The sequence below is a fragment of the Polypterus senegalus genome, chromosome 4 (genome assembly GCF_016835505.1).
Source record: "Polypterus senegalus isolate Bchr_013 chromosome 4, ASM1683550v1, whole genome shotgun sequence".
Lineage (NCBI taxonomy): Eukaryota > Metazoa > Chordata > Cladistia > Polypteriformes > Polypteridae > Polypterus > Polypterus senegalus.
The window spans coordinates 167,393,735-167,417,987 of NC_053157.1; the positions used below are offsets into that span (position 1 = coordinate 167,393,735).

Below are 24,253 nucleotides of genomic sequence, written 5' to 3' on the forward strand. Positions count from 1 at the left end.
GAAATTTCACAATTCATACTCATTCGATTACAAATTAAAGTATAGAGTGGTATACAAAAAAACAGATTTCAATATTGGCCTTAACTCAAAAAGTTGTTTTTAAAAGCTTTTAATTCTGATGCTTTAATTAATTTTAATACAGTCTGTTTAACAAAGGGATAACAAGAAAAACAAAAGTATATTTTATTTAATGTCAAAATTAAGTTTTTAAATATTGGATTGTTTTTTTCTTAGTCTGATCCTGTTTTTTATAAAATGGAAAACTGTTTATGGTCTTACCTCCACGAAACCTTTTTGTAAAAGCCCTCCTTATTTTCCTTTAGTTTTAAAAGTCTCTCCGCTTTAATGGAGATTATCGCCAAGAACAGCAGCAACGATCACCTGTTTGGCTCACATCTGCCCCCTTCAGGCCAGCACGGTACTGTCTGCCTCACCTCGTGCCTTTTCACTGCGATCAGAAAGACTAAATATGTCCCACACATTCATTACATATATTAGCCAGACTGTGGAAAGTCAAGGTGTATAATAAACGTGTCTGCAACATTATATTGGCGACATACAGAGAGACAGCAACAGGCACTCGCTAATTGCATGCATAAACCCAGTGTGTGAGGGACAGCACAGTCCGAGGTGAGGTGAGGCTCCTTGCTGCCACACCTCATGTTTCTCCTCTATATTTGAACAGGAAATGCACCAATTCAGCAATTTTGACTACAAAAATGATAAAAATTACTGGAATCGTACAGAAAACAAATTTATAGCAGAGACCAGTGGACAAATTTATTTTATGTTATCATTATTAGTTTTTTTTACTTTTCCCCCACCTGCCTCCCCTGACCACACGTCCCTGTCTAATAGTGCATTATGACTATGTAATCCAAAAGATGTAAAGCAGTGTGGTGCAGCCATAATAGTACGTTAAACTCATGAAAACTTCATGTAGTAATATAGTGCTCGTTATTACTATTAAAAATACAATACAATTAACTGATCACCCCTTACTATAAGAGAAAATGAACCCCTGGGTCCAATCATTGTAAACTAAGACAAAAAAGAAGAAAGGGGAATGCAGAACCTGGAAGTTCATCTGTCCATCTTTAAACCCCCTTAGTACATTTCAGGGCTGAAGAAGGGCTGGAGCCTTTCCTAGCAACACTGGTGACTGGCAGAGACCAACTTACATGTGGCAGGAGTCCATCACTGGGCAAACAAAGCATCCACACTTGCATTCAGTCATAAACAGATGTCAATCAAGCAAAGCTGCACATGGGGATGTAGGAGCAAAAGCGAGAAATTTCACTCTGCCGGTGAGTGGCACCATGCAAGATGAGCAGTTACAGGATTAATCAGAAGGACTAGAGCCTGCTTGTGGAGAGACCATGTCCTGTCCCATAATGTAAGAATACTTCAGATGACCACGCTTGATACAGAAGCTTTATCCATGATAATACTAATCACAGTGCATTAAAAAGATAGCAGCAATATTTAAATAAAGCTGTACAGAAACACAGAATAGACCTTTCATCTTCCTTGTCGTTGCTACATAAACCTTGGTAAACGAAATGGATGGCACACTTAAAACAGGCCCTGAACCTGTGTAGTACATTATTAAGTTGTAATGTTAACAGGAGGAGCATGTAACTAGGACTACAAAAACAATGATATTTCTATTAATACAGTACTTTTAAAAGATCTCCAGCAGGTCTATTGCCTGGAATATCAGTTTCATTTCGTTTTCTTTAAAATTTCAAAGTAGCCTGGATCACAGATTTCTAAGAGAAACTGCCAGGGTCCTCCTCTCTAATGGCATACCACACGGCCCTCTGTGACAGGAACTCATCTGAGCAGCTCCTTGCAGTAACTGATGCCTCACAGATTTCTTAAGATTTCCGCTTGTGTCTTGAATTGTGGCAGTGACTGGGGCAGTCGTCTTAAACTGCTTGTCCATTATTCATTTTGTGAAATTGTCTTTGTTCAGTACTACAAACATATGGCACAGTTCCCAGCTCTGGTTATCCACTAGTATATATGGGACAGATAGGCCAGTGGCAGCTGCTGTAATAAACACAGCAGCATGCAGATAATGGATGCCTTCCCTGTTCTCCCTGAATATAAGAAAACAGAGCAATATAACAAACCTTTTAACCTAGCAAGCTGCACTTTGACTGATTTGACTGAGCATGAAGCTCACTTTCAAGATGGAAATGTACTCCAAACCCTAATTTGAAAAATCCAGTCAAAATAAAGTATGGATTTAAAGTAAACAAAGTTTAAACGGAGCAGGATGTACTTAATGATTCATTAGGTTCTTTAAACTACACATTACGATATCTGAAACAGGTAACATATGCTAAGAATCACGGCATTTTCATTATAGTCCACACTAAAAAGTGATATTGGTGCACACTTGTCAATTGAACACAGTGTAGTGCTACCAGCGAGTCCTCTAAAGAGGTCTGTGGCCTAGCCATTCAAAGTTTACCCATTTGCTATGACCTCTGAGGCCAGTTGTGTGGAGGTGCAGGAGAGATCATTTTCTCCAGTAGGTTCATCATTCGTTCTTGAAGCTGAAGACTCTGCACCTGTAGAAAGTTCTGCTGATGCATGACCCTTCGTACCTCCCTGCAGGTTTCTTCTAATGCCCTGCTTACTTTCTTCTGCTCTATCAGCATGGCTTCCATTAGCTTCAGTTTCTTTTTCTTCAGGCTGCCTGTGAAAAATTTTCTTCGTTTGTTAGGCATGGATTCAGAGCTGGAAAAAGAATACAAAAAAATAGTTGTAATTGGTATATTTTACACCTGCTTTCATGAAGTTCATTGCAGTGTAAATTGAAATAAGAAAAAAAAATATTCGGCTCTACAATGATATTGTGCTGCTAAATAGTTAAATGATAAATAAAGTGATGCGGTGATTACTATAATAACAGTTTGAAAAAAATAAACTACAATCCAAATTATTATTATTGTTATCCCTAATTTATGGTGGCCTAGTGGCGCAGTATGGGCCCGATCCTTAGTCCAGCACATTCGCTGCACTTTTGTGTTAGCTCTGTTTCTCTCGGAGTCCAGGTTCTCTCCTCTATGATGTGCATTTTAGGTGGATTGGGGACTTTTCTCTGAATCTGTATAAGTGAGCGAGGGTGGACATTAGCGGATTATGTAAAGAACTGGCATCTCATCTGAGGTTGTTTCTTTCCTTGTACCCAAGCAGCAGCACAACTCATTAATGGAAATGGGTGAGGGCAGAGTTTGAACTGAAGAACAACATGATATTTACATGGTAAAGCTAAAAAAAAAAAAAAGTATTTCTAACATCCTGCATTAACAGAAGTTTGGGTCCTCAATATTATTCAGACTAAAAGAGATTAGATTTGGATTTGGCTACTTTAAAAATGTTTTTCAGTAATGTTTTCTGTGCAAATAATGTTTGGAAATATGCTTTATAGAACATTTGCCGCCAATTTTGTCAATTCTTCAGTGTACTAGGAATAATTGAAATGAATTATTTTTATATTATTTAGCATCCTATTTAGTTAGCATTTTGTTTTATTCATGGTCACTGCTATTTTGTGGGCTCTGTTGCTAGGATGCTATTCCTAGCTGCCGGGTGGTGGGTTTGCAGATTCGTGATGTCACTCACACAGCACTTTAAATACTTTCTACAACAAACCTTTGCACATGGATCTTTGCAATTCGGGTTTCAAATTTTTTGCTCTCTCTTCTGTTTATGATTCTGTCTTTGATGTTTGAACCCTTTTTCTGACTCATCTCCTGGTCCTGTGTGTTTGTTCACTTTTGACAGTAATTGGGTACCCCACAGGTGCAAAAGATCTGTTCAGCTCTGGCCTGTGCTGGGTGGGAATCTGTGCGCGTAAGAATGGGAAAAGAATGGGAACAACACCTTATGCAGCTGTAGGTGGGATTTCAGATGTACACAGGAATCATTTTAAATATGCAATGGATATGTTTAGATTGTGTGAGATAACCAGAGAGCTAACTATATGGAGAGCAAAGAACCTCTTGAGTATGTGTGTGTATATATATATATATATATATATATATATATATATATATATATATATATATATATATATATATATACATACACAGTCGACCCTTGACATATGAACAACTTGATTTACAACCAAAATTTTTGGTTTGATTTACGACCAACATCTTGTGTTACGACCCAAATGCGGTCATGTATATCCGCTTGTGCGATTGTAAACAAACAGCCGAGAGCGTTCGTAAGCGTCAGTCGGAGCCCAGATACATGTGTTTGTGGATGTAATTTCAGTCAGTGCAGTGATTTATCTATATATATAATTCACTAAGACCATGGCAAGAAAGACGCATAATTGGTAAGGAAGGAAGAGAAAGTAACGAAGGTAAAAAAAGCGATCACAATCAAAACGAAGAAAGAAATTGTGCGGAAATATGAAAGTGGTGTTCATGTGACCGATCCCACTAATAGCGTATTTACTCATGTATCACACACCATCGTGTAAGATGCGCACCCTAATTTTTACAAAGAAAATTGCGAAAAAAGTTTTGCCCCGTGTACGATGTGCGTTGTGATTGTATAGGAAGCGTTTAGAGAGAGAGCGAGCACTGTTGTGCGAGTGCGTGAGAAAGCGAGCGAGAGAGAGCGCGAGTGGGCAAGCAAGCGAGCGAGAGAGAAAGCGCGAGGGCCAGGGCTCCTCAGGCATTGGTGCGCCCCCTGGCATTGACTACGGGCCCCTACAGGGTGCACATTTTTCCCCGAAAATTAGCATTAGAAAATCAGGTGCGCGTCATACACGAGGAAATGTAATTCTGTAATGTTTACTTCTTCTGCTTGGGCTCGCTTGCTCGCGCATTCGCACTCTCTCTCTCACTCGCTTGCTCGCACTCTCTCTCTCTCTCTCCCTCTCTCAAGAGTGATAAAAAAGGTAGGTATAACAGACAATATCATTGTATAATGTTAATGTTTACTCCCCCTGTGTGGAACTGAAGAGTCACATAGCTGCTCCTCTGTCTGGAGATGATACTGTTTAGTGGATACATTGGATTTTCCATGACTGACAGCAGCCTGCTCAGCGCCCGTCGTTCTGCCACGGATGTCAAATAGTCCAGCTCCATTCCTACAACAGAGCCTTCCTTCCTCACCAGTTTGTCCAGGCATGAGGCGTCCCTCTTCTTTATGCTACCTCCCCAGCACACCACCGTGTACAAGAGGGCGCTCACCACAACCGTCTGATAGAACATCTGCAACATCTTATTGCAGATGTTAAAGGACGCCAGCCTTCTAAGGAAGTATAGTCGGCTCTGTCCTCTTTTGCACATAGCATCAGTACTGGCAGTCCAGGCCAGTCCAATTTATTATCCAGCTGCACTTCCAGGTATTTATAGGTCTGTACCCTCTGCACACAGTCACCTCTGATGATCACAGGGTCCATGAGGGGCCTGGTCCTCCTAAAATCCACCACCAGCTCCTTGGTTTTGCTGGTGTTCAGTTGTAGGTGGTTTGAGTCGCACCATTTAACAAAGTCCTTGATTAGGGTTCTATACTCCTCCTCCTGCTCACTCCTGATGCAGCCCACGATAGCAGTGTCGTCAGTGAACTTTTGCATGTGGCAGGACTGAGTTGTATTGGAAGTCCGATGTATATAGGCTGAACAGGACCGAAGAAAGTACAGTCCCTTGCAGTGCTCCTGTGTTGCTGACCACAATGTCAGACCTGCAGTTCCTGAGACGCACATACTAAGGTCTGTCTGTAAGATAGTCCACGACCCATGCCACCAGGTGTGAATCTACTCCCATCTCTGTCAGCTTGACCCTAAGGAGCAGAAGATGGATGGTATTGAAGGTGCTAGAGAAGTCCAGAAACATAATTCTTACAGCACCACTGCCTCTGTCCAAGTGGGAGAGGGATCGGTGTAGCATATAGATGATGGCATCCTCTGCTCCCACCTTCTCCTGGTATGCAAACTGCAGAGGGTCGAGAGCATGGCGGACCTGTGGCCTCAGGTGGTGAAGCAGCAGCCGCTCCATGGTCTTCATCACATGTGACGTCAGAGTGACAGGCCGGAAGTCATTCAGCTCATCAGGATGTGATACCTTTGGAACTGGAGTGATGCAAGATATTTTCCAAAGCCTCAGAACTCTCCCCTGTTCCAGGCTCAGGTTAAAGATAATATAAGAAGATAATATAAATATATATATAAATATAAATAAATATATATATATATATATATATATATATATATATATATATATATATATATATATATATATATATATATATATATAATAAATATATATATATATAAATAAATATATATATATATATATATATATATATATATACACACACACACAGTCATATGAAAAACTTTGGGAACCCCTCTCAGCCTGCATAATAATTTACTCTACTTTCAACAAAAAAAGATAACAGTGGTATGTCTTTCATTTCCTAGGAACATCTAAGTACTGAGGTGTTTTCCGAACAAAGATTGTTAGTGAAGCAGTATTTAGTTGTATGAAATTAAATCAAAAACTGAAAATTGAAAAACTGACTGTGCAAAAATGTGGGTTCCCTTGTAATTGTCTTTTTGAATGCATGTAACTGCTCAATACTGATTACTTACAACACCAGATTGGTTGGATTAGCTCATTAAGCCTTGAACTTCATAAACAGGTGTGTCCAATCATGAGAAAAGGTACTTAAGGTGGCCAATTGCAAGTTGTGCTTCTCTTTGACTCTCCTCTGAAGAGTGACAGCATGGGATCCTCAAAGCAACTCTCAAAAGATCTGAAAACAAAGATTGTTCAGTATCACGGTTTAGGGGAAGGCTACAAAAAGCTATCTCAGAGGTTTAGATAGATAGATAGATACTATCTTTAAACTGTCAGTGTCAACTGTAAGAAATGTAATCAGGAAATGGAAGGCCACAGGCACAGTTGCTTTTAAACCCAGGTCTGGCAGGCCAAGAAAAATACAGAAGGATTGTGAGAATGGTTACAGACAACCCACAGATCACCTCCAAAGACCTGCAAGAACATCTTACTGCAGATGGTGTATCTGTACATAGTTCTACAATTCAGCGCAATTTGCATAAAGAACATCTGTGTGGCAGGGTGACGAGAAAGAAGCCCTTTCTGCACTCACGCCACAAACAGAGCCGCTTGTTGTATGCAAAGCTCATTTAGACAAGCCAGATTAATTTTGAAACAAAGTGCTTTGACTGATGAGACAAAAATTGAGTTATTTGGTCATAACAAAAAGCACTTTGCATGGCGGAAGAAGAACACTGCATTGCAAGAAAAACACCTGCTACCTACTGTCAAATTTGGTGGAGGTTCCATCATGCTGTGTGGCTAGTTCAGGGTCCCTTGTTAAAGTCGAGGGTAGGATGAATTCAACCCAATATTAACACATTTATCAGGATATTGTTCAAGCATCAGTCATGAAGTTACGCCGGGGCTGGATATTCCAACAAGACAATGACCCAAAACACTGTTCAAAATCTACAAAGGCATTCATGCGGAGAGAGAAATACAATGTTCTGGAATGGCCATTACAGTCCCCTGACTTAAATATCGTCGAAAATCTATGGGATGATTTGAAGCAGGTTGTCCATGCTCGGCAGCCATCAAATTTAACTGAACTGGAGAGATTTTGTATGGAAGAATGGTCAAAAATACCTCCATCCAAAATCCAGACACTCATCAAAGGCTATAGGAGGCGTCTAGAAGCTGTTATATTTGCAAAAGGAGGCTCAACTAAGTATTGATGTAATATCTCTGTTGGCGGGCCCAAATTTACTCACCTGCCTAATTTTTTTTTGTCTAACAAAAATAAAAAGAATTAAGTGTAGTTCCCAAAATTTTTCATAAGACTGTATATTTTTTATATATATATATATATATATATATATATATATATATATATATATATATATATATATATATATATATATGTATACTAATAAAAGGCAAAGCCCTCACTGACTGACTGACTCACTGACTCATCACTAATTCTCCAAGTTCCTGTGTAGGTAGAAGGCTGAAATTTGGCAGGCTCATTCCTTACAGCTTACTTACAAAAGTTGGGCAGGTTTCATTTCGAAATTCTACGCATAATGGTCATAACTGGAAGCTATTTTTCTCCATATACTGTAATGGAGTTGAGCTGGATGGCCGTGGGGGGCGGAGTTTCATGTGACATCATCACTCCTCCCACGTAATCACGTGAACTGACTATCAACGCAGTGCGTAGAAAACCAGGAAGAGCTCCAAAAAGCGCTGAAGAAAACATGCATTATATAATTGAGAAGGCAGCGAAACAATAAGAAGCGAGCGACTGACATATACAACCATATTCATGAGTGCTGCTACTTCGGAAACAAAGCACGGTGTAAACCTAAAGTTTAAATTAAGTTCATAGACAGGCTGCCGCTGGTGTTTGTAATTTAGTGCCTGCCCATATAAGGCCGTCCGTCAGCGGCAATCCAATAGAAACACTGCCGGTAAATATTCACGGGTGAAGGACTGTGCTTATGCAGAGGAAGATGAGATGGTCAGGGTGGTGTTTGGCACAAACTCAGCGAAACTGCGAGAGAAACTTTTAAGTGCCGGGTCTTAGCTGACATTACATACAGCCGTGGACATCACACGAGATGGCACCAGCACAGCTGGGAACCTTCGATGCAAGAACACCAAGCGGCTCACGTGAACTGACGCAGTGCACAGACAAAAGCAACAGTTCCAAAAAGTGCTGAACAAAACCGAATTACACAATTGAGAAGGCAGCAAAAAAATATGAAGTGTCTGATACATACAAGCATATTCATAAGTGCAGCTACTGCGGAAACAAAGCACACGGTGGAAAAAGTCAATGTCCCGCTAAAGGAAGACAGTGTAAAAAAACCGTGCATGCAGTGTGTCACATCTCAGATAAAGAGGAAGACGAGCTGTTTATTGATGCAGTAAGAAACGAATCGATGAATGAAACCTCTTATCTTTACAACGATTGACAAACACGGAATGTAACTTGAACACAACACATCGTACAAATACTAACCTGATTGAAAGAAATAATGATAATCAAATCCTTGATGACAGCAACACTCAATAACACTCACAAAACAATTACTGTATATTGACAATCATGTTACGTTATTTTTAAAATGTTCCCTTTTCTTTTCATAACTTTTTAACACACTACTTCTCGCTGTAATATATATATATATACCCGATCTACATACTTTCAAATAGACAAGCCACACGCGTGGCGAATTGTAGAGGCCTCTAGCGCCGACATCCGAGGTTCGATTCCCGAGAGGGGATGCACTGAGTATATACGTGTGCTTCCCGATTCATTTTACCTCGCATCTCCTTGGTTTGGGACGTATGAAAAAATATGCGTTAACGAGAATCATGTTACGTTATTTTTAAAATCTTTCTTTTCTTAGCACAAGCACAGCTGAGAAGCTTCGATGCTTGTACTCCTTAACGCGTTAAAAATATCACATTTAATCACACTTTCAGTTCCAAGCAAAGAGGAACTTTTGTCAATGCATGATTTCCTGGTACATCCATTAGACTGATGCACACATCACAGCTACAAAAATGTTAGAGTCGGAATAAAGCGCGTTCCTACGACTGATCATTTCGACTACCCGAGCGAAGCCTTGATAAAAGCATGGTTTTGTGCACACTGAAAAGCAAGCAAAATTAGATGCATTACAGAAAGCGGACTTTGTGGCTCTTACTGGGGATCATTGGACTTCCGTGACCGTTAGTAATTCTAATTACATCTAATTACAAAATGTTCAATGATCACACTGTTTTAGCCTAATGTACAAAATAATTTTGGCTAAGGTTACTCAGAGTTTAAAGATTAAGTTGGTCAAATTACCTTTTATGTTTCTGACTTATTTTTTTAAGAAGAAAAACTTTATGTTGAAATTTTGGTTATTATTTTTTAAAGACAATACCATTCTGAAAATGTACTTAAACTACCACTTTATTTTTACGTCTGCCCAATTTTAACCAGGGATTATATTTTTGTTTTTGTTTTGAATTCAAATGCAGTTTAAAAGCTTTTTTCAGAAATTAAAACAGCTTCAGTTTACAATATTCATGTCCATGTCTATTATTTGATTCTGTCGCCACTAAAACCCTTTTAAATTAAAAAAAAATTTGCGATTTGGGGCAAATTTACGTGTGATTACATACGATTAATCAAGATTAATTATTACACAGCCTCTAATTAATTGGATTAATTTTTTAATCGAGTCCCACCCCTAATATATATATGTAGATATGTATGTAGATTTGTATATATATGTGTATATACAGTATATATGTATATGTGTATATATGTATATATATGTGTGTGTGTGTATATATTATATATATATATATATATATATATATATATGCCAGCAACATTCATGACAATGACAAAACAATTACATTGTCAATCATGTTACGTTATTATTAAAATGTTTCCTTTTCTTTTTACTTCTCCGCTGCCAAACGTGAGTATTTTGCTATATATATATAGATAGATAGACAGATATGACAACAACACTCATATCAATGACAAAACAATTACATTAACAATCATCTTACGTTATTTTTAAAATATTTTCTTTTCTTTTTCATAACTTCTTTAACACACTACTTCTCCGCTGCTCCGCTCTGCGGGTATTCTGCTAGTATATATATATATACTGTATGTTGTGGAGCCAACCCGGACACAGACAGGCGGACATGTTGTTTTTCACCACCACACGTTTTATTTACACAAACTATTTACAGATATGGTCACTCAGACCCAGTCCATTAGTGCACAAAACCCCAAACACTCTCAGTCCTGGCCACAAATGCCTTTCTTCGGGCCGCCTCCACACCTCTCCTGTGCTTCATCCTTCCGCCTCCCGACTCCAGCCCTGAATGAATGGAGACGGCCCCTTTTAAACAGTCCCCGGATGAGCCCCAGGTGTTCCCCCAGGTGTTCCCGGCATTCCACCTCTGGCCACGCCCCAGCGTGGCGGAAGTGCCAGCTGTCCTCCCGGCAGCTCTCTGGGCGCCATCCTAATTCTTCCCCCCAGCACTTCCTGGTGTGGCGGAAGTGCTGGGGTAACAGGTCCCCAAGGCATTGGGGCACCTCTTGGCGGTGGCCACGGGCCCCTACAGGGTGGAACTTCCATGCCCTGTACCCGTGGCCCCCAGAGCAACCAGGAAGGCGGCCCCCACGTGATCCAGGGTGGGCTTAGACCCACATCCGGTCCCTCACGGTGTCCCGGCCGGGTCATTGCCCCTGGCATCCCTGACAATGTATACTAATAAAAGGCAAAGCCCTCACTGACTCACTCACTCACTCATCACTAATTCTCCAACTTCCCGTGTAGGTAGAAGGCTGAAATTTGGCAGGCTCATTCCTTACAGCTTCCTTACAAAAGTTGGGCAGGTTTCATTTCGAAATTCTACGTGTAATGGTCATAACTGAAACCTATTTCTCTACATATACTGTAATGGACATTAGCTCGATGGCCGTGGGGGGTTGCGCTGCCTGTGACATCATCACTCCTCCCACGTAATCACGTGAACTGACTGTGACCGGGTGCCGGGTCTTAGCTAACATTAAATAAAGCTGTGAACATCGCAACATCACACAAGAGAGCAGCTCACGTGATCTGACTGAACGCAGTACGACTGATCACTTCCATGCATCAAACCTGTTCAAAAAACGCATTACACAATTGACAAGGAAGGAAAAGAATATGCTCCGAGTTGAGCTCCACAGCTAACGCGGTCTTGCAGAAGCAACTTCGTCACGCTGCCACCAAATACCCACAGAAAAATCCACAAGTTAATACACACGCTATTTTTAAGAGTTTCTCCACACTCAATGTGTTCCTCGCATCCCCTTTATACCCTCTGATCTCCCATTTCAATTCAGATGCCTCCAACTTCCAGTAAGGCTCTGCTGCACGATGACAAGTAATAAGTCTCAGGGACAGACCCTACAAAACGATGCCATTGATTTCAGGCAAGATTGCTTTTCTCCTGGACAACTATACGTTGCATTCTCAAAAGTAATCTCAGTGCACAGCTTAGTCATATTACAACCGGACTGCTGAACTGACAACGTGGTATACAAAGAGATCCTTAACAGATAGTTATTGGTATATTTTCCCTCAGTTTAAAAGGGTTTTCTTTTCTTCTTAATAAAAATTTATGTAGATATATATGTATGTATGTGTATATATACAGTATATATATATATATATATATATATATATATATATATATATATGTGTGTGTGTGTGTGTGTGTGTGTGTGTATGTATGTATATATGTTGATATGTGTATATACTGTATATGTATATATATGTAAATGTGTATATGTAGATATGTATATGTACTGTATATATGTTTATATGTGTGTGTGTGTGTGTTATGCTTTTATTCTAAAATAGTAAGACTAAGAGCAGTTTACTTCTCAAAACAGAGTGGTGCAGGATCGAACTTGCGACCTTTTGATTCCCAGTCAGCAGCTGATTCTATTGCGCCACGGAGGCAGTCATAATAAATGGGTGTCAATGTTGCATGTTAAGGATGCTTTTTGTTTCTGCAGTTATATTTTTGAATAAAAGCGCAATTGTTGTGTTAGATTTGTACATTTTGTGAAAGTATTTCTTGGATACTTCAGGCTTCATACATTATATAGTTTATGCCTACATTTTGTCATCTACTACTAGAATATAAAAAACGTTTCTGTTTTAACAATGTGTTTACACAGATTATTGTAGAAACGGAATAGACATGAAATGCGTGTGTTCCAAACAACGATCTATTATTTCCACTCTAAAACTCCACTTCACTCCCAGAAAATCAATCAAGGCATGAGCTGGGAGAAGTTTGTGTACGTTCTAAGTCAGTGGGGGATGGAATAGCCGGCTACTTGCAGCCTGATTTTTATCAGCACATTTAGATGACAAAAGATGCTGGTGGAGAGCTGTGAACGATTTTAAGAAGCGATTTAAGGTGGAACGGATTTACGAGTTTTTTCGTAGGCTCTGGTAATTCTAGTGTTAAACAGGACTTTCAAATGGCATACATGAGCTAAAAAGTGAATGGATGTGTCAGTCTAAAGGTCTTCGAAGGAGATTACAGCACATACCCGGCCTCAACGGAGTGGAAACTAACAGAACTGACAGAGCCTTCGTCTTCATCACGCCTCTGGTTTTCTTCAGATGAGCCCATGCATTCTGGTAGAAAGAATGGCGGAGAGCTGGGAGGTAGTGATGGAGAGGCTTCTGTCTGGGAGGTGGAAGGTGCAGACTGGAGAATGTCAAACTTGTTTGTTGTTGTGGAGTCTGACACTTTGGACAGGATTTTATCGATTGGTTGATAGTAGGGCCAGTCTGGCGGGGTTGTTCTGCCATCAGTTGTGCACTTCAGCTTCCTGTTGAAGAAGTAAAATAAGGATTAGAAAAATGAATGGATCTTGATTGGATGATAGAGCATCTGCAATACCTTCTTGTACCCAACCATACTTTTAGCACAATTGTGAAACACTGGTTTTAGAGCTGTCCGGTCCAGAGGGCAGAGATGGTAGTGCATCCTCAAACACTTTTTCAATAGCCCACCATATTTTTTGCTTGAATTATTATTGATTCATTCCAGACTGTCACAAAGGCAGGCCAATATCACTTTCATTGAAAACAAGAAGATGTGAAGGTCTCCACATCAAAGTGTTAAAGAATTGGATTGGAATGGAAACGGATTCTGGTCATAATGCTTGTGAGCACCTTAGAAGCTACGTCAAAGAATGCAACCACCCTCTGCTCTTGACCGATGCGATTCGCCTGTGTAAATGCACTATGTGACCAAAAGTATGTGAACAGCCCTCCAAATTACTGAGTTTGGGGGGTTTCATTTTTAACCAGTGTACAAAATGAAGCACATAGCTATGCAATCTCCATGAACAAGCATTAAATCGTACTGAAGATCTCAATGAGTTTTCAAATGTGGTACAGTCATAGGATGCCACCTTTGCTACAAGTGAGTGCATAAAATTTCTTTTCTGCTAGATTTGCCATGGTCAACTCTAAGTGTCATTAATGTGAAATGGAAAAGTCTTGGAACAACAACAGTTCAGCCTTGAAGTGGTAGACCATGCAGACTCACAGAGTGGGGCCAATGAGTGATGAAGAGTATAGCATGTAAAAATTGGTTATCCTGTGTTACATTACTCACAGAAGAGTTCTGAGCTGCCTCTGGAAGCCACATCAGCACAACAACCCAACATCGGCAGCTTCATGAAATGAGTTTTCATGGCTAAGTAACTGCATACAACTCTAAGATCATTAAGCACTCGGATGGAGTGGAGTAGAGCATGACATTGAACTCTGGAGCAGTGGAAACAAGTTCTCTGGAGACATGAATCAAGCTTCCTTATCTGGAGGTCAGATGGATAACTCTGGGTTTGCCAGATGCCAGGAGAACATTATCTGAGAGATAATGGTCTAGGGCAGGGGTGCCCAATGCGTCGACCAGTAGGTCAAAGGTAGTGCAGGAAGATCGCGTTGCATGCAAAAAAAAATTTTTTTTAAATGTTAGTCTATCATATATCCTCCCTATGGCATTTGCCACATGATTGACATACAGGGTGGCCAGTCTGAGATCTCTTCTCTTCTAACACACTGGTCATCCCAAATGCACGAGCTACTGCAAAACTCCGGCTGTGATTTAGTTAGCTTTCCAATTTACATCGACTAGAGAAAGGATTAAAAAAAAAATTGTTTGGGGAGGGTATGGGCTGGATGTGGAATTGGAAGAGGATTTTTTTCTCACAATGTCATAATCAAAGTGCGTTTGTCTGATCTGTCAATCTATCATTGCTATTCCAAAGAAGGAAAATGTGGAAAGGCACTTTCGAACTGTTCATAAAAACTGCGAAACTGACGTCCTTCCAAAAAGCGATCTGAGAAAGAGAAAGGAGAGGGAACTAAAATCGCAGTTAATCGGACAGCCGTCATTTTTCATTCGGCTGAATTCAAAAGCTCCTTGACTGCATTATTCGGCTCTACTTATTTATGCGAGTCAGCCTTTTCCCACATAAAGATTATTAAATCCAAATACTGTAGTGACCATAAATGTATTGAATTGTTATTGTCCCATAAAGGTTATTGAGTTATGCAATATATATATATATATATATATATATATATATATATATATATATATATATATATATATATATATAGATATAGAGAGAGAGAGAGAGAGAGAGAGAGAGAGAGAGAGAGAGAGAGAGAGATGTAGGTAGATCATTTCTACCTGGTCATTTTAAAAGTAGCTCGCAAGCCGAAAAAGTGTGGGCACCCCTGGTCTAGGGCTGTTTTTTAGGGTCTGACCCAGGCCCCCTTGGTTCCAACGAAGGTTGTTAAAGCTACAGCATACAAAGACATTTTAGACAACCGTATACTTCCAACTATGTGGCAACCATTTGGGGAGACCCTGTTCTGTTCCAGCATTCTGTGTCCCTGTGCGCAAAGCCAGGTCCATAAAGACATGGAGGAAGAGAAGTGGCCTGCACACACTCCTAACCTCAACCCTACTAAACGTCTTTGGGATGGGTTTGGAATGTTGATAACAAATCTATCAGTATCTGAACTCACAAATGCTTTTTAAGTAGAATGGGTTCAAATGCCCACTCCAAAATCATTTGGAAAATATTCCCAGAAGAGTGGAGGTTGTTATAGCCACAATTTGGGGGTGGGGTGTTGGGGTCTATGGCAACTCCGTATTAGTGCCCATGGTTTTGGAATGGGATGTCCAACAAAGTCATATAGGTGTGATGGGCAGATCCCCATGAAGTTTTGACCATTTAGTGTAGCATCATGGTCATCCCTGGACAGTAACACTCTTATATTAAGGTGTATTAGTACAATATTCCACTCTTCCGCTGCTTACATTTTCTTTCCCTGGTAAAGGGTCTTGTCACGTCTGAAGCCGCTACAGTTGAAATTGGGTGCATCCTTAGTGTCTTCCAAACATGGTCACCGTCAAGTTGCCACCATTGCAAGGCTCACAAAAATCTGGACTTGAAACTTAATTAATCCACTGAGCAAAGTGAGTTGTCATTGCATTGTGACAGACTCAACGGCCCCTCAGGTTCCCAAATGTTTAATTACGCCTCCACCACTTACGATTCAGATGTGACGCGGTAGTATCAATGTCAATACAAAGGGAATGCTGTCACGGCGCTGCAGCAGACAGATTCCAAACATATTTATATGCAGCATAACTAACATTAGGTAATATTTACAGTCACCAATGTTTTGCTGTCCATTAAAACTTTTCAAGACCATCTGAATTTTGTGTGTTTAACAAAATTACAATATGTTTTAGAAACTAAAGTTGTATTATTGTGGATATTTTCATATTTAACAACTTGTGAGGCTGTGTAATGTAAATGGCACTGATCTACAATGGATCGTAACTTGATAAAAAAATGGAACTGTATGTGAGCCTGCAGTGCAAATAAAACTGTGCATTTCCAGATAAACGAATATCCGTTCTATTGTGCTTATCATCATTTCTTGAATCCTGTCGGATCACCTCAAAACTATACTTAGATGCAAAATTTAGCTGTTTTCCTTATCATTCTTAATAAAAGCATCCCACAGGCAACTTCTTATCTCTACGCCACATTCTTTACGGGTTAGTAACTTCAGTGTTATTAAACTGTACTTTGTCCTCAGGCTCGGCAGACCAGGAGGTGCTTGGCACGATTGCCTCTCAGGCCTAGTATGGAAGACCAGCATGGCCAAGGTCTTGGTGAGAGTTGTATGTCATGTCCATGCTCATAGGGAATTCTCAAAAAGTCCCAAAGATGTTCATGTTAGGCTAATAGATGATTCATAGGTGGTCCTTGCTAAGAATGTGATAATATTTTGCCATTATAGTTAATGATTTTAAGTGGCGGTTGAAATTTCACACGCATGAAGGAAGACGTAAGATATCTGACAAACGAGAAGAGACCCTTCAATCCATCATTCCTGTCTGTTCAGCTAATAGCTAAGCTATCCTAATATCTCCCCCAGATTTTTCTTAAAGGTGGTCAGGGTTTCTGCGTCAAGTGCATGTCTTGGTAGTTTGTTGTAGAGTCCCATAATTCTTTAAGTAAAGAAGGGCTTCCTGGCTTCAGTTTTAAAAGCACATCCTCTTTATTTTCACTAATATCTTCAAGTGCATGATTCACCCTTAAGTTGAAAGAATTCTGCTGGATGTACATTATCAGTGCCTTTGAGAATTTTAAATACCTGGATTAGGTCTCCATGCAGTCTCCTCTGCTCAAGACTAAACAGGTTTAGTTCTCTGAGTCGACACAGTAGGAATGGCCCTTAAGTCCTGGGATGCACTTGGTTGCTCAGCTCTGCACAGCGTCAAGTGCCACTATGTCTTTTTGTGTCTTATCTGCCCTATCCAAAGTGTCAATGTCCTACCTTCAGAGAAGTGAAAAAGCACAATAGAGGCTTTGCCCACAAGAGCAACAGTCCCACTAATTGATACCCCTTAAGTGACAGATTTCATTGGAAGGAGAAGACCGATGTAAATAGAGGCCATTAGGAGCCTTCCACCAGTTTCTTGACCTCTTATTAATGCATCCTGGTATCGAATAAATGGGGCTTCTTGTTGGCATTGCAAATTTCTACCCCAAAGCGATTAGTACACTAAATTCTATACTGAAATCACACACATTATAGACATAATTGTGAAATATCATATTACATCATTATTATTTATTATCTTAACATGTGCAATAGTTTTAAAAAACAATGGTGTAATGTGTGAGATTATTTACATTTTTTTTTTCTTCAGGAAGTGTACTGGAATCTCATTGTATGTGTTATGCAATGACAATAACAGAATCTTATCTTATCTTAAGTGTGGATGTCTGCACTGTGATATACTGGCCGACCATCCAGAAATAAATCCTGCATCTTCACCTCAACCACTTGGGATGGAGTTTTGATGTTATGACCACATAACAGTAAAAGCAGGTTCAGGAAAATCTATGGATGATGTTTCCATCATGTTATCTAATACCTTAAGCAGTATAAAATCTAGAAATGTAAGGTATTCTCAGTTGCCTTCCTCAGAAAGCCTGTTTAAACAGTTCTCCTCTAATCTACACTTCCAATACATGGCAGCAGGAAATCCAACTTGTCCCATCAACATTTATCGCATCAGTTCCAAAGACCCCATCAAATGCATCACAATTACGTGCCCCTCTACCTTGAAGTAGGATTTAAGCTTTAGTTTGGAAACTTTTAATACCCTCAGTCCTCCCCGGACTGCACATGGCAGAGGCTGAGTGATGTAAAGAGCTGGCAGATCACCTTCAGCTTTCTATCTGGAATGCACTTTAGATGTCCAGTTTCTGCATGCCAGCCTGCTTTATGTGTGTCCCCTTCACCCTGTGCCATAACTTTTATTTTATTTGTATTATGTGTTGCTTCTGCAGATTAAATGGAGAATGAAAATTTAAAGTCAATGTAAACCCCTAAACCCTGGAATGCATTTGCAGATGTTCTTGGAAAAGACGCCTAGAATTCTAAAAATGAGAACTGCATATAACCTTCAGCTGGCAATGGATAGCTTGAGAAATCCTATGAGTTATTCTGCAGTGGGCTGTTTCCATAGATACAATTTGAATTAAAGGTTACTTTAGCACTATAAGAGATCATTTAAATGTTGGCAATGTAACTGTGTATGTGCTGTATGTACATAAAATACACCTCATTAAATAACAACGTAAAGTATGTAAGAGCAGAAAAAATGTACCTGACCTCAGAACAACAGCGTGGGAGATCCTTTATAAATACAGCTTTTATTAAAACTGCAAGTTTCTGAGGCAAACAAACGCATCACACAACTGTGAAAATGGAATAAAAAGAGAACCTTATCCTTTAAAGATACGCGTTCTACTGAACAGAAAGTGACACTAAAAGAGCATTGATGGTGGACAGATAACTGCTACTGTTCCATTTCTGCAATGATGTATGTCAGGCAAGAACAACGCCTGAATATGTTTCTTATGTTAATAATTAGAAAATGGAGAAAGACATTCAAAATTTAGAAAGATGTGGCAGCATTTGCAGCCAAGGCATCTCCTCAGTCTGCCCTAAGGAGCCGATGTGTGCGCTGGCTTTGTTCAGGCTTATAGCAAAATGCAGGAAACAGCAAGGAGGGATACAGAGTGGACATCATGTTAACTGGAGTTGGATGTCTATAAAATTAAAATTAAAATTAATATAAGACAAATGTAAAAGCAAATATAGTGTGTGAAAAGACAAAAAGTAAACAGTTTTGGCAGACAGCCAAGACAGAGTGTTTTGTCTGTAGATGTTATGAGCTACTTGAAGCTGTTATTACTGTATATACAGTATAGCATCTTTCAGAGCCAATGCCACACCAAACTGCTCTACGTCATGTAGAGCTTTATTGTTTTAATTTGTGTTTATTTAAACTTCATTAAGAACGTGTAAACAGATCTGAGTTTATAAGAAGAAAAGAGATTCATAAAAATAAACTGAAACCTGATTGTTTGCACACTTTCTTCACTGTTTTCCAACCTTGCTATACAAAAGATTATCACTAAACTCCTCAATTTATGACTTTGAGCTAACCTCTGCTAACCTTAAGAGGGAGTTTCGGAGGAGCGACCTCATCTCCTTAGCGTGTGTTCAGCCTCCCTCTTCACAACGCGAGAGGCAGAGACGTGAAGTGGCTGGTGCATAACACAGGCCAGGGGGGTTTGCGAGCGAAGCAAGCAAGGAGTGAACCCCCTAGTATAAATTTATAAATACACACACACAAAAGGAGGTACTTGCAAACATATATCACATACAATTATGTGTGCATGTAAATATTGTATGTGTTCATGCGTGCATGTGTATATATATATACAGTATACATATATATATATATATATATATATATATATATATATATATATATATATATATATATATATATATATATATATATATATATATCAACAACAACATTTATTTATATAGCACATTTTCATACAAAAAGTAGCTCAAAGTGCTTATATATATATACTGTATATATATATACAAACTTGACTTCGACTCATAGAAGGGTTTGGGGCAGCCACCCGTATAATTCATTTCCTGGCTTCTCAAATGAATACAGCACTGATGTGCACAAAATTGAGTCCAAAAGAGAACTGAGGCTCAGGAAGGTCTTCAGCCATAGTTTCAAGCCCGGACCTGACATCACAGGGGCTGGAGCCAGCAAGGTCTCCCTCCATCGTCAAGAGGGCCAGGTGGGATCTCTACATAGATGCATATACTGTGTGTGTGTGACAATATATATAATTCTTAGTTCTGAATCGCGTTCTGATTATGTAGGTAACGCTTGCGGTTGGTCGGCCAACATGAGAATATGAGAATGAGAAGCAGCTCATAGATATGTGATATAGTACCTGCCAAATAATACAAAGAGTACATGACATGTGTTTCACTCTTACTGGGGCTCATCTGCATTTTTTTACATGAACAACTTTAAGGGTACACATGGGTGTAGGAAGTGGTGAAAGATTTATTTCACGCAGTCTCTGTTTTCCTCAAAAAAACAGTGGCCAGTCTCCCCATTCTCCTTTCCACCTCATCTGTCAATCCACAATTTAAAAATAAAAAGGATGACTGCCACGGTTTGACCAAAGAGAGAGAACGAGCTCAACAGGTATTCCTGCAGTTCTCAAGTTGGCACCACCAGAGGGTGCCATAAACAATATTTTTCCTGTTCTTTCATCTATTTCATTGCATAAAGCACACATAAAATGGAGATCTCTCAGTTGGAACCCTGTAGCTTTTTTTGTTGACAATTTGTCTTATTATATTATCAGTATAGGCTTTTGCTTTTTAGAGCCGATTTAGTTACATAGAATTAAGACTTTCAGACATGCAGTGGAACCTCGGTTCACGACCATAATTCGTTCCAAAACTCTAGTCGTAAACCGATTTGGTCGTGAACCGAAGCAATTTCCACCATAGGATTGTATGTAAATACAATTAATCCGCTCCACACCGTACGAAGTGTATGTAAATATATTTTTTTTTGTTTTTAAGCACAAATATAATTACACCATAGAATGCACAGCGTAATAGTAAACTAAATGTATAAACATTGAATAACACTGAGAAAACCTTGAACAACAGAGAAAACTAACACTGCAATAGTTTGCGCTATAGTGCTAGGAACCGCTCGCTAAAAACACTTTTTTTATTGAATTTTAGGCACAGGGAAAAAAATGCACATTTGAAAAATCCGTAATTTAATAAACCACCAAGAAAAGTAACCTTGCCACAATGCACGCTATGAACCGATCGCTGTAAACAGAACTGAAAACAAAAACAAGCATTTTCTGCCTTATGCGTCCAGCCCTCCCTCTCTAGCTCGCTCTCTCTCTCTTTCGTGAGCCTGGAGCGCCTGTGTGTGTGTGTGTGTCTTGCACGCCTGTGTGTGTGTGTGTGTGTGTGTGTGTCTTGCACGCCTGTGTGTGTGTGTCGCGCAGGGAGAGACTGAACATGTACAAACCTAAAGGGAAACTGGCTTGTTCGTATACCGAGTGTGTGGTCGTGAACCGAGGAAAAAGTTTTTTGGTCGTAAACCGAGTTGTATGTGTACAGAGATGTTCGTGAACCGAGGTTCCACTGTACTGGTCTAATAAATGCAGGATCACCTGCAGATAGGCACGAATCTTGAATCTCACTGTAACAGAAACCTTTAACTTCCAGTCAACTTTTGTATATTTCAGAAGGTATGTGGTGGTTTTCCTTCTGCCTCTATACAACTCGATAGCGCTGAGGCAGATGCCTTTGAATTCTTTTGATTCTATGGAACCCATGACGGGAGTTAAACAACTGAAAAAGTTGCCATATTGGCTGTGTGTTTACTAAAGCCTCCAATGTTGCTTCAAGTGCAAGAATAAAGTGTGCTTGCAAGCAATTTTTGTCTGTTTTTTTGTGGAACTTTGAACCTAACGTCACACACACACACACACACACACACACACATACATACATACATACATACATACATACATATATATATATATATATATATATATATATATATATATATAGGTATAGTTAAGGTTCTGAGTAAATAGGCAACTAAAAATGTCCTATCAGACACATGACAACAAATGACAATGACACTCAACTAAACACAACACTTAGACTGTTGGCAGTGCCGCGAGTCACGTAGTAGACCAGGTCAACCAGCAAGTAAAATTAAGGGAGGGAATCACACATTGAAAGACCCTCCAATAAAACAAAAACTAAACTCTAGTGCTTCTATTGTCTTTAAGAATAAAAGAGTTGCAGCAGCTTTTCAAACAGAACCTAGATCCATGTAAAGACAATTCAGGGATGAGATGGGGCACATTCTGAATTCCAACTTAAAAATATTGTAACTGTATTGATTCATATCCATCTCATATTCCATGATTGGCTAAAACAAAAACAGAATACAAATTTGTTCAGCCTGCACTGTGACATGACGAGTCATTCACCCTCCTTTTTGTGCCACTCTTTATCGCAATCTTTATAAAATATAGAATTTATAGTACAAAAGCATTCCATCCCTTCATCCACTTTCCAAATCAAACTTGCAGGCCCTAACCCAGCATTGATGGGCAGAAGACAAGGGCCAGAATTGGACTGGGTTGCCCATATTCACTTCGATTCATTGATGGGTCTAAATTGTTCTTAATGCTCACATATTTGGACAACCTGGAGAAGCACAAAAGTACACAAACTTTGGGAGAGAATGACTATTCCATACAAACTCTGGCCAGGCTGGGATTTAAATCACAGTCTGTGAGGCAGAGGTCCCAAACAATACACCATCATTTAACACTAAACATTCTTCCATTAATAATAGCAAAACTAATAGTTTGTCATTTGTTTTCTTCCCACATTCCCAAAGACATGCAGGTTAGGTGATTGTGCCCAGTAGTGGACTTGCATCCTTGCCCACAATTGTTTGCTGGCTTACATCCAGTGTTGCCAAGTCCCCTGTGACCCTGAACTGGATGGTGCTGGTTTGAGAATGTTATGTTAGTTATTTAACATTTAATAATAATAATCATCGCCTAGACTTGGATGGTCCTTGAATTCAAGTCCTCAAGCCAAGCTGCTGCAAACTCGCTAAGCAAACCCACTAACACATCCCTCACGCATTTACAAGGGGCAGCACTTTATTGCCCGTTCTTCAATGTTTTCCTCCATTTGTCTGTCTTCCCACCTTACCTGTACTGGAAGGTCATGTTGGTAATTTTCATTTTAATCTCTTCTCTGTGGCGATGCTCCCCAGTAAGTTCAAAAAACCTTTTGGCCATTTTCTCATAGATCTTGGCATTCCTCTTTGCATTTTTGAGCTCAGTGACAAATTCATCCCACACGTACACCAGCGCCCTCATTTCGGTGTCAGTCCAGTTCCTTGCTCGCCTGTGCTTCTCAGCCTGAGGTGAAACTAGGCAACTGTAATTCTGCTCCCCAGACATCTTCCTCCCCCAGGCCTATCACTCCATCCCGAGGAAGCAGAGCCTCCCAGACATCGAGCCACTCAAGCAGGAGGCCTCCGGGCCTCTGCGACTCACAAAACCAAACCAATTCACCCTTTAGAGGCCTGGAAACGGGGCCTAAGTCTAGGAATGAAGGATCTGCTTAAAAGCTTTTAAGTAGGGAAGTTCGTCACAATGATGTCAAGTTGCCGTGGTAACTGTCTACCAGCTACCCTCAGTAGTCAAACAAAAAAGCTTTTAGCTGAAAGCCAGTAAAGTAGGAGAGAGTTGACAGGAAATGAAGATTAAAGCTCTTAACCAGGCATGGAGAAGGGTTTGTTTCCTTAGCAACATGTGTCTGTCTTGCTAATAACAGACTGCCATCCAACATGTTATGATGTATAAAAGCTTTTAAAGGATGGAAACCTCCCAAGACACATGCCAGCAAATGAGAGGTCACTGTAATTATTGAAAGTGGAAGGAACATTAGATGAACTTTTAAGTGATCCTTTAGCATGGCTCGTATCAACTTCTTAAAAAGGGAAATACAACAAAACGTCTCTGGGTTTGGTTGAACATCTTACATGGTGGTCCATACTGCTGCCTCACTTCACCACACCCCTCTACTCAAATTCCAGTTTGTCCT

The 24,253-nt window shown here is 39.8% G+C and overlaps 1 protein-coding gene across 1 annotated transcript; it reads right to left on the reverse strand.

The window, feature by feature from the left end:
• Nucleotides 1–803: 803 nt before the first annotated feature.
• On the reverse strand, nt 804–23,759 carry msantd1 (Myb/SANT-like DNA-binding domain containing 1). The gene is made up of 3 exons (XM_039751638.1): nt 23,354–23,759; nt 13,177–13,461; nt 804–2,751 (listed from the first exon to the last, which is right to left on the reverse strand). Exons 1-3 carry the CDS (start codon nt 23,605–23,607, stop codon nt 2,490–2,492), a joined length of 801 nt encoding a protein of 266 aa, XP_039607572.1. The 5' UTR covers nt 23,608–23,759; the 3' UTR covers nt 804–2,489.
• Nucleotides 23,760–24,253: the final 494 nt, after the last annotated feature.

Excerpts from the sequence above, each read along its gene's own strand:
- msantd1 (XM_039751638.1), bottom strand. The coding sequence starts at position 23,607 with ATGTCTGGGGAGCAGAATTACAGTTGCCTAGTTTCACCTCAGGCTGAG. Across the intron at positions 13,462-23,353 it reads AACATGACCTTCCAGTACAG|GAAGCTGAAGTGCACAACTG; the intron begins GTAAGGTGGGAA and ends CTTCTTCAACAG. Across the intron at positions 2,752-13,176 it reads TTCCACTCCGTTGAGGCCGG|CTCTGAATCCATGCCTAACA; the intron begins GTATGTGCTGTA and ends TTCTTTTTCCAG.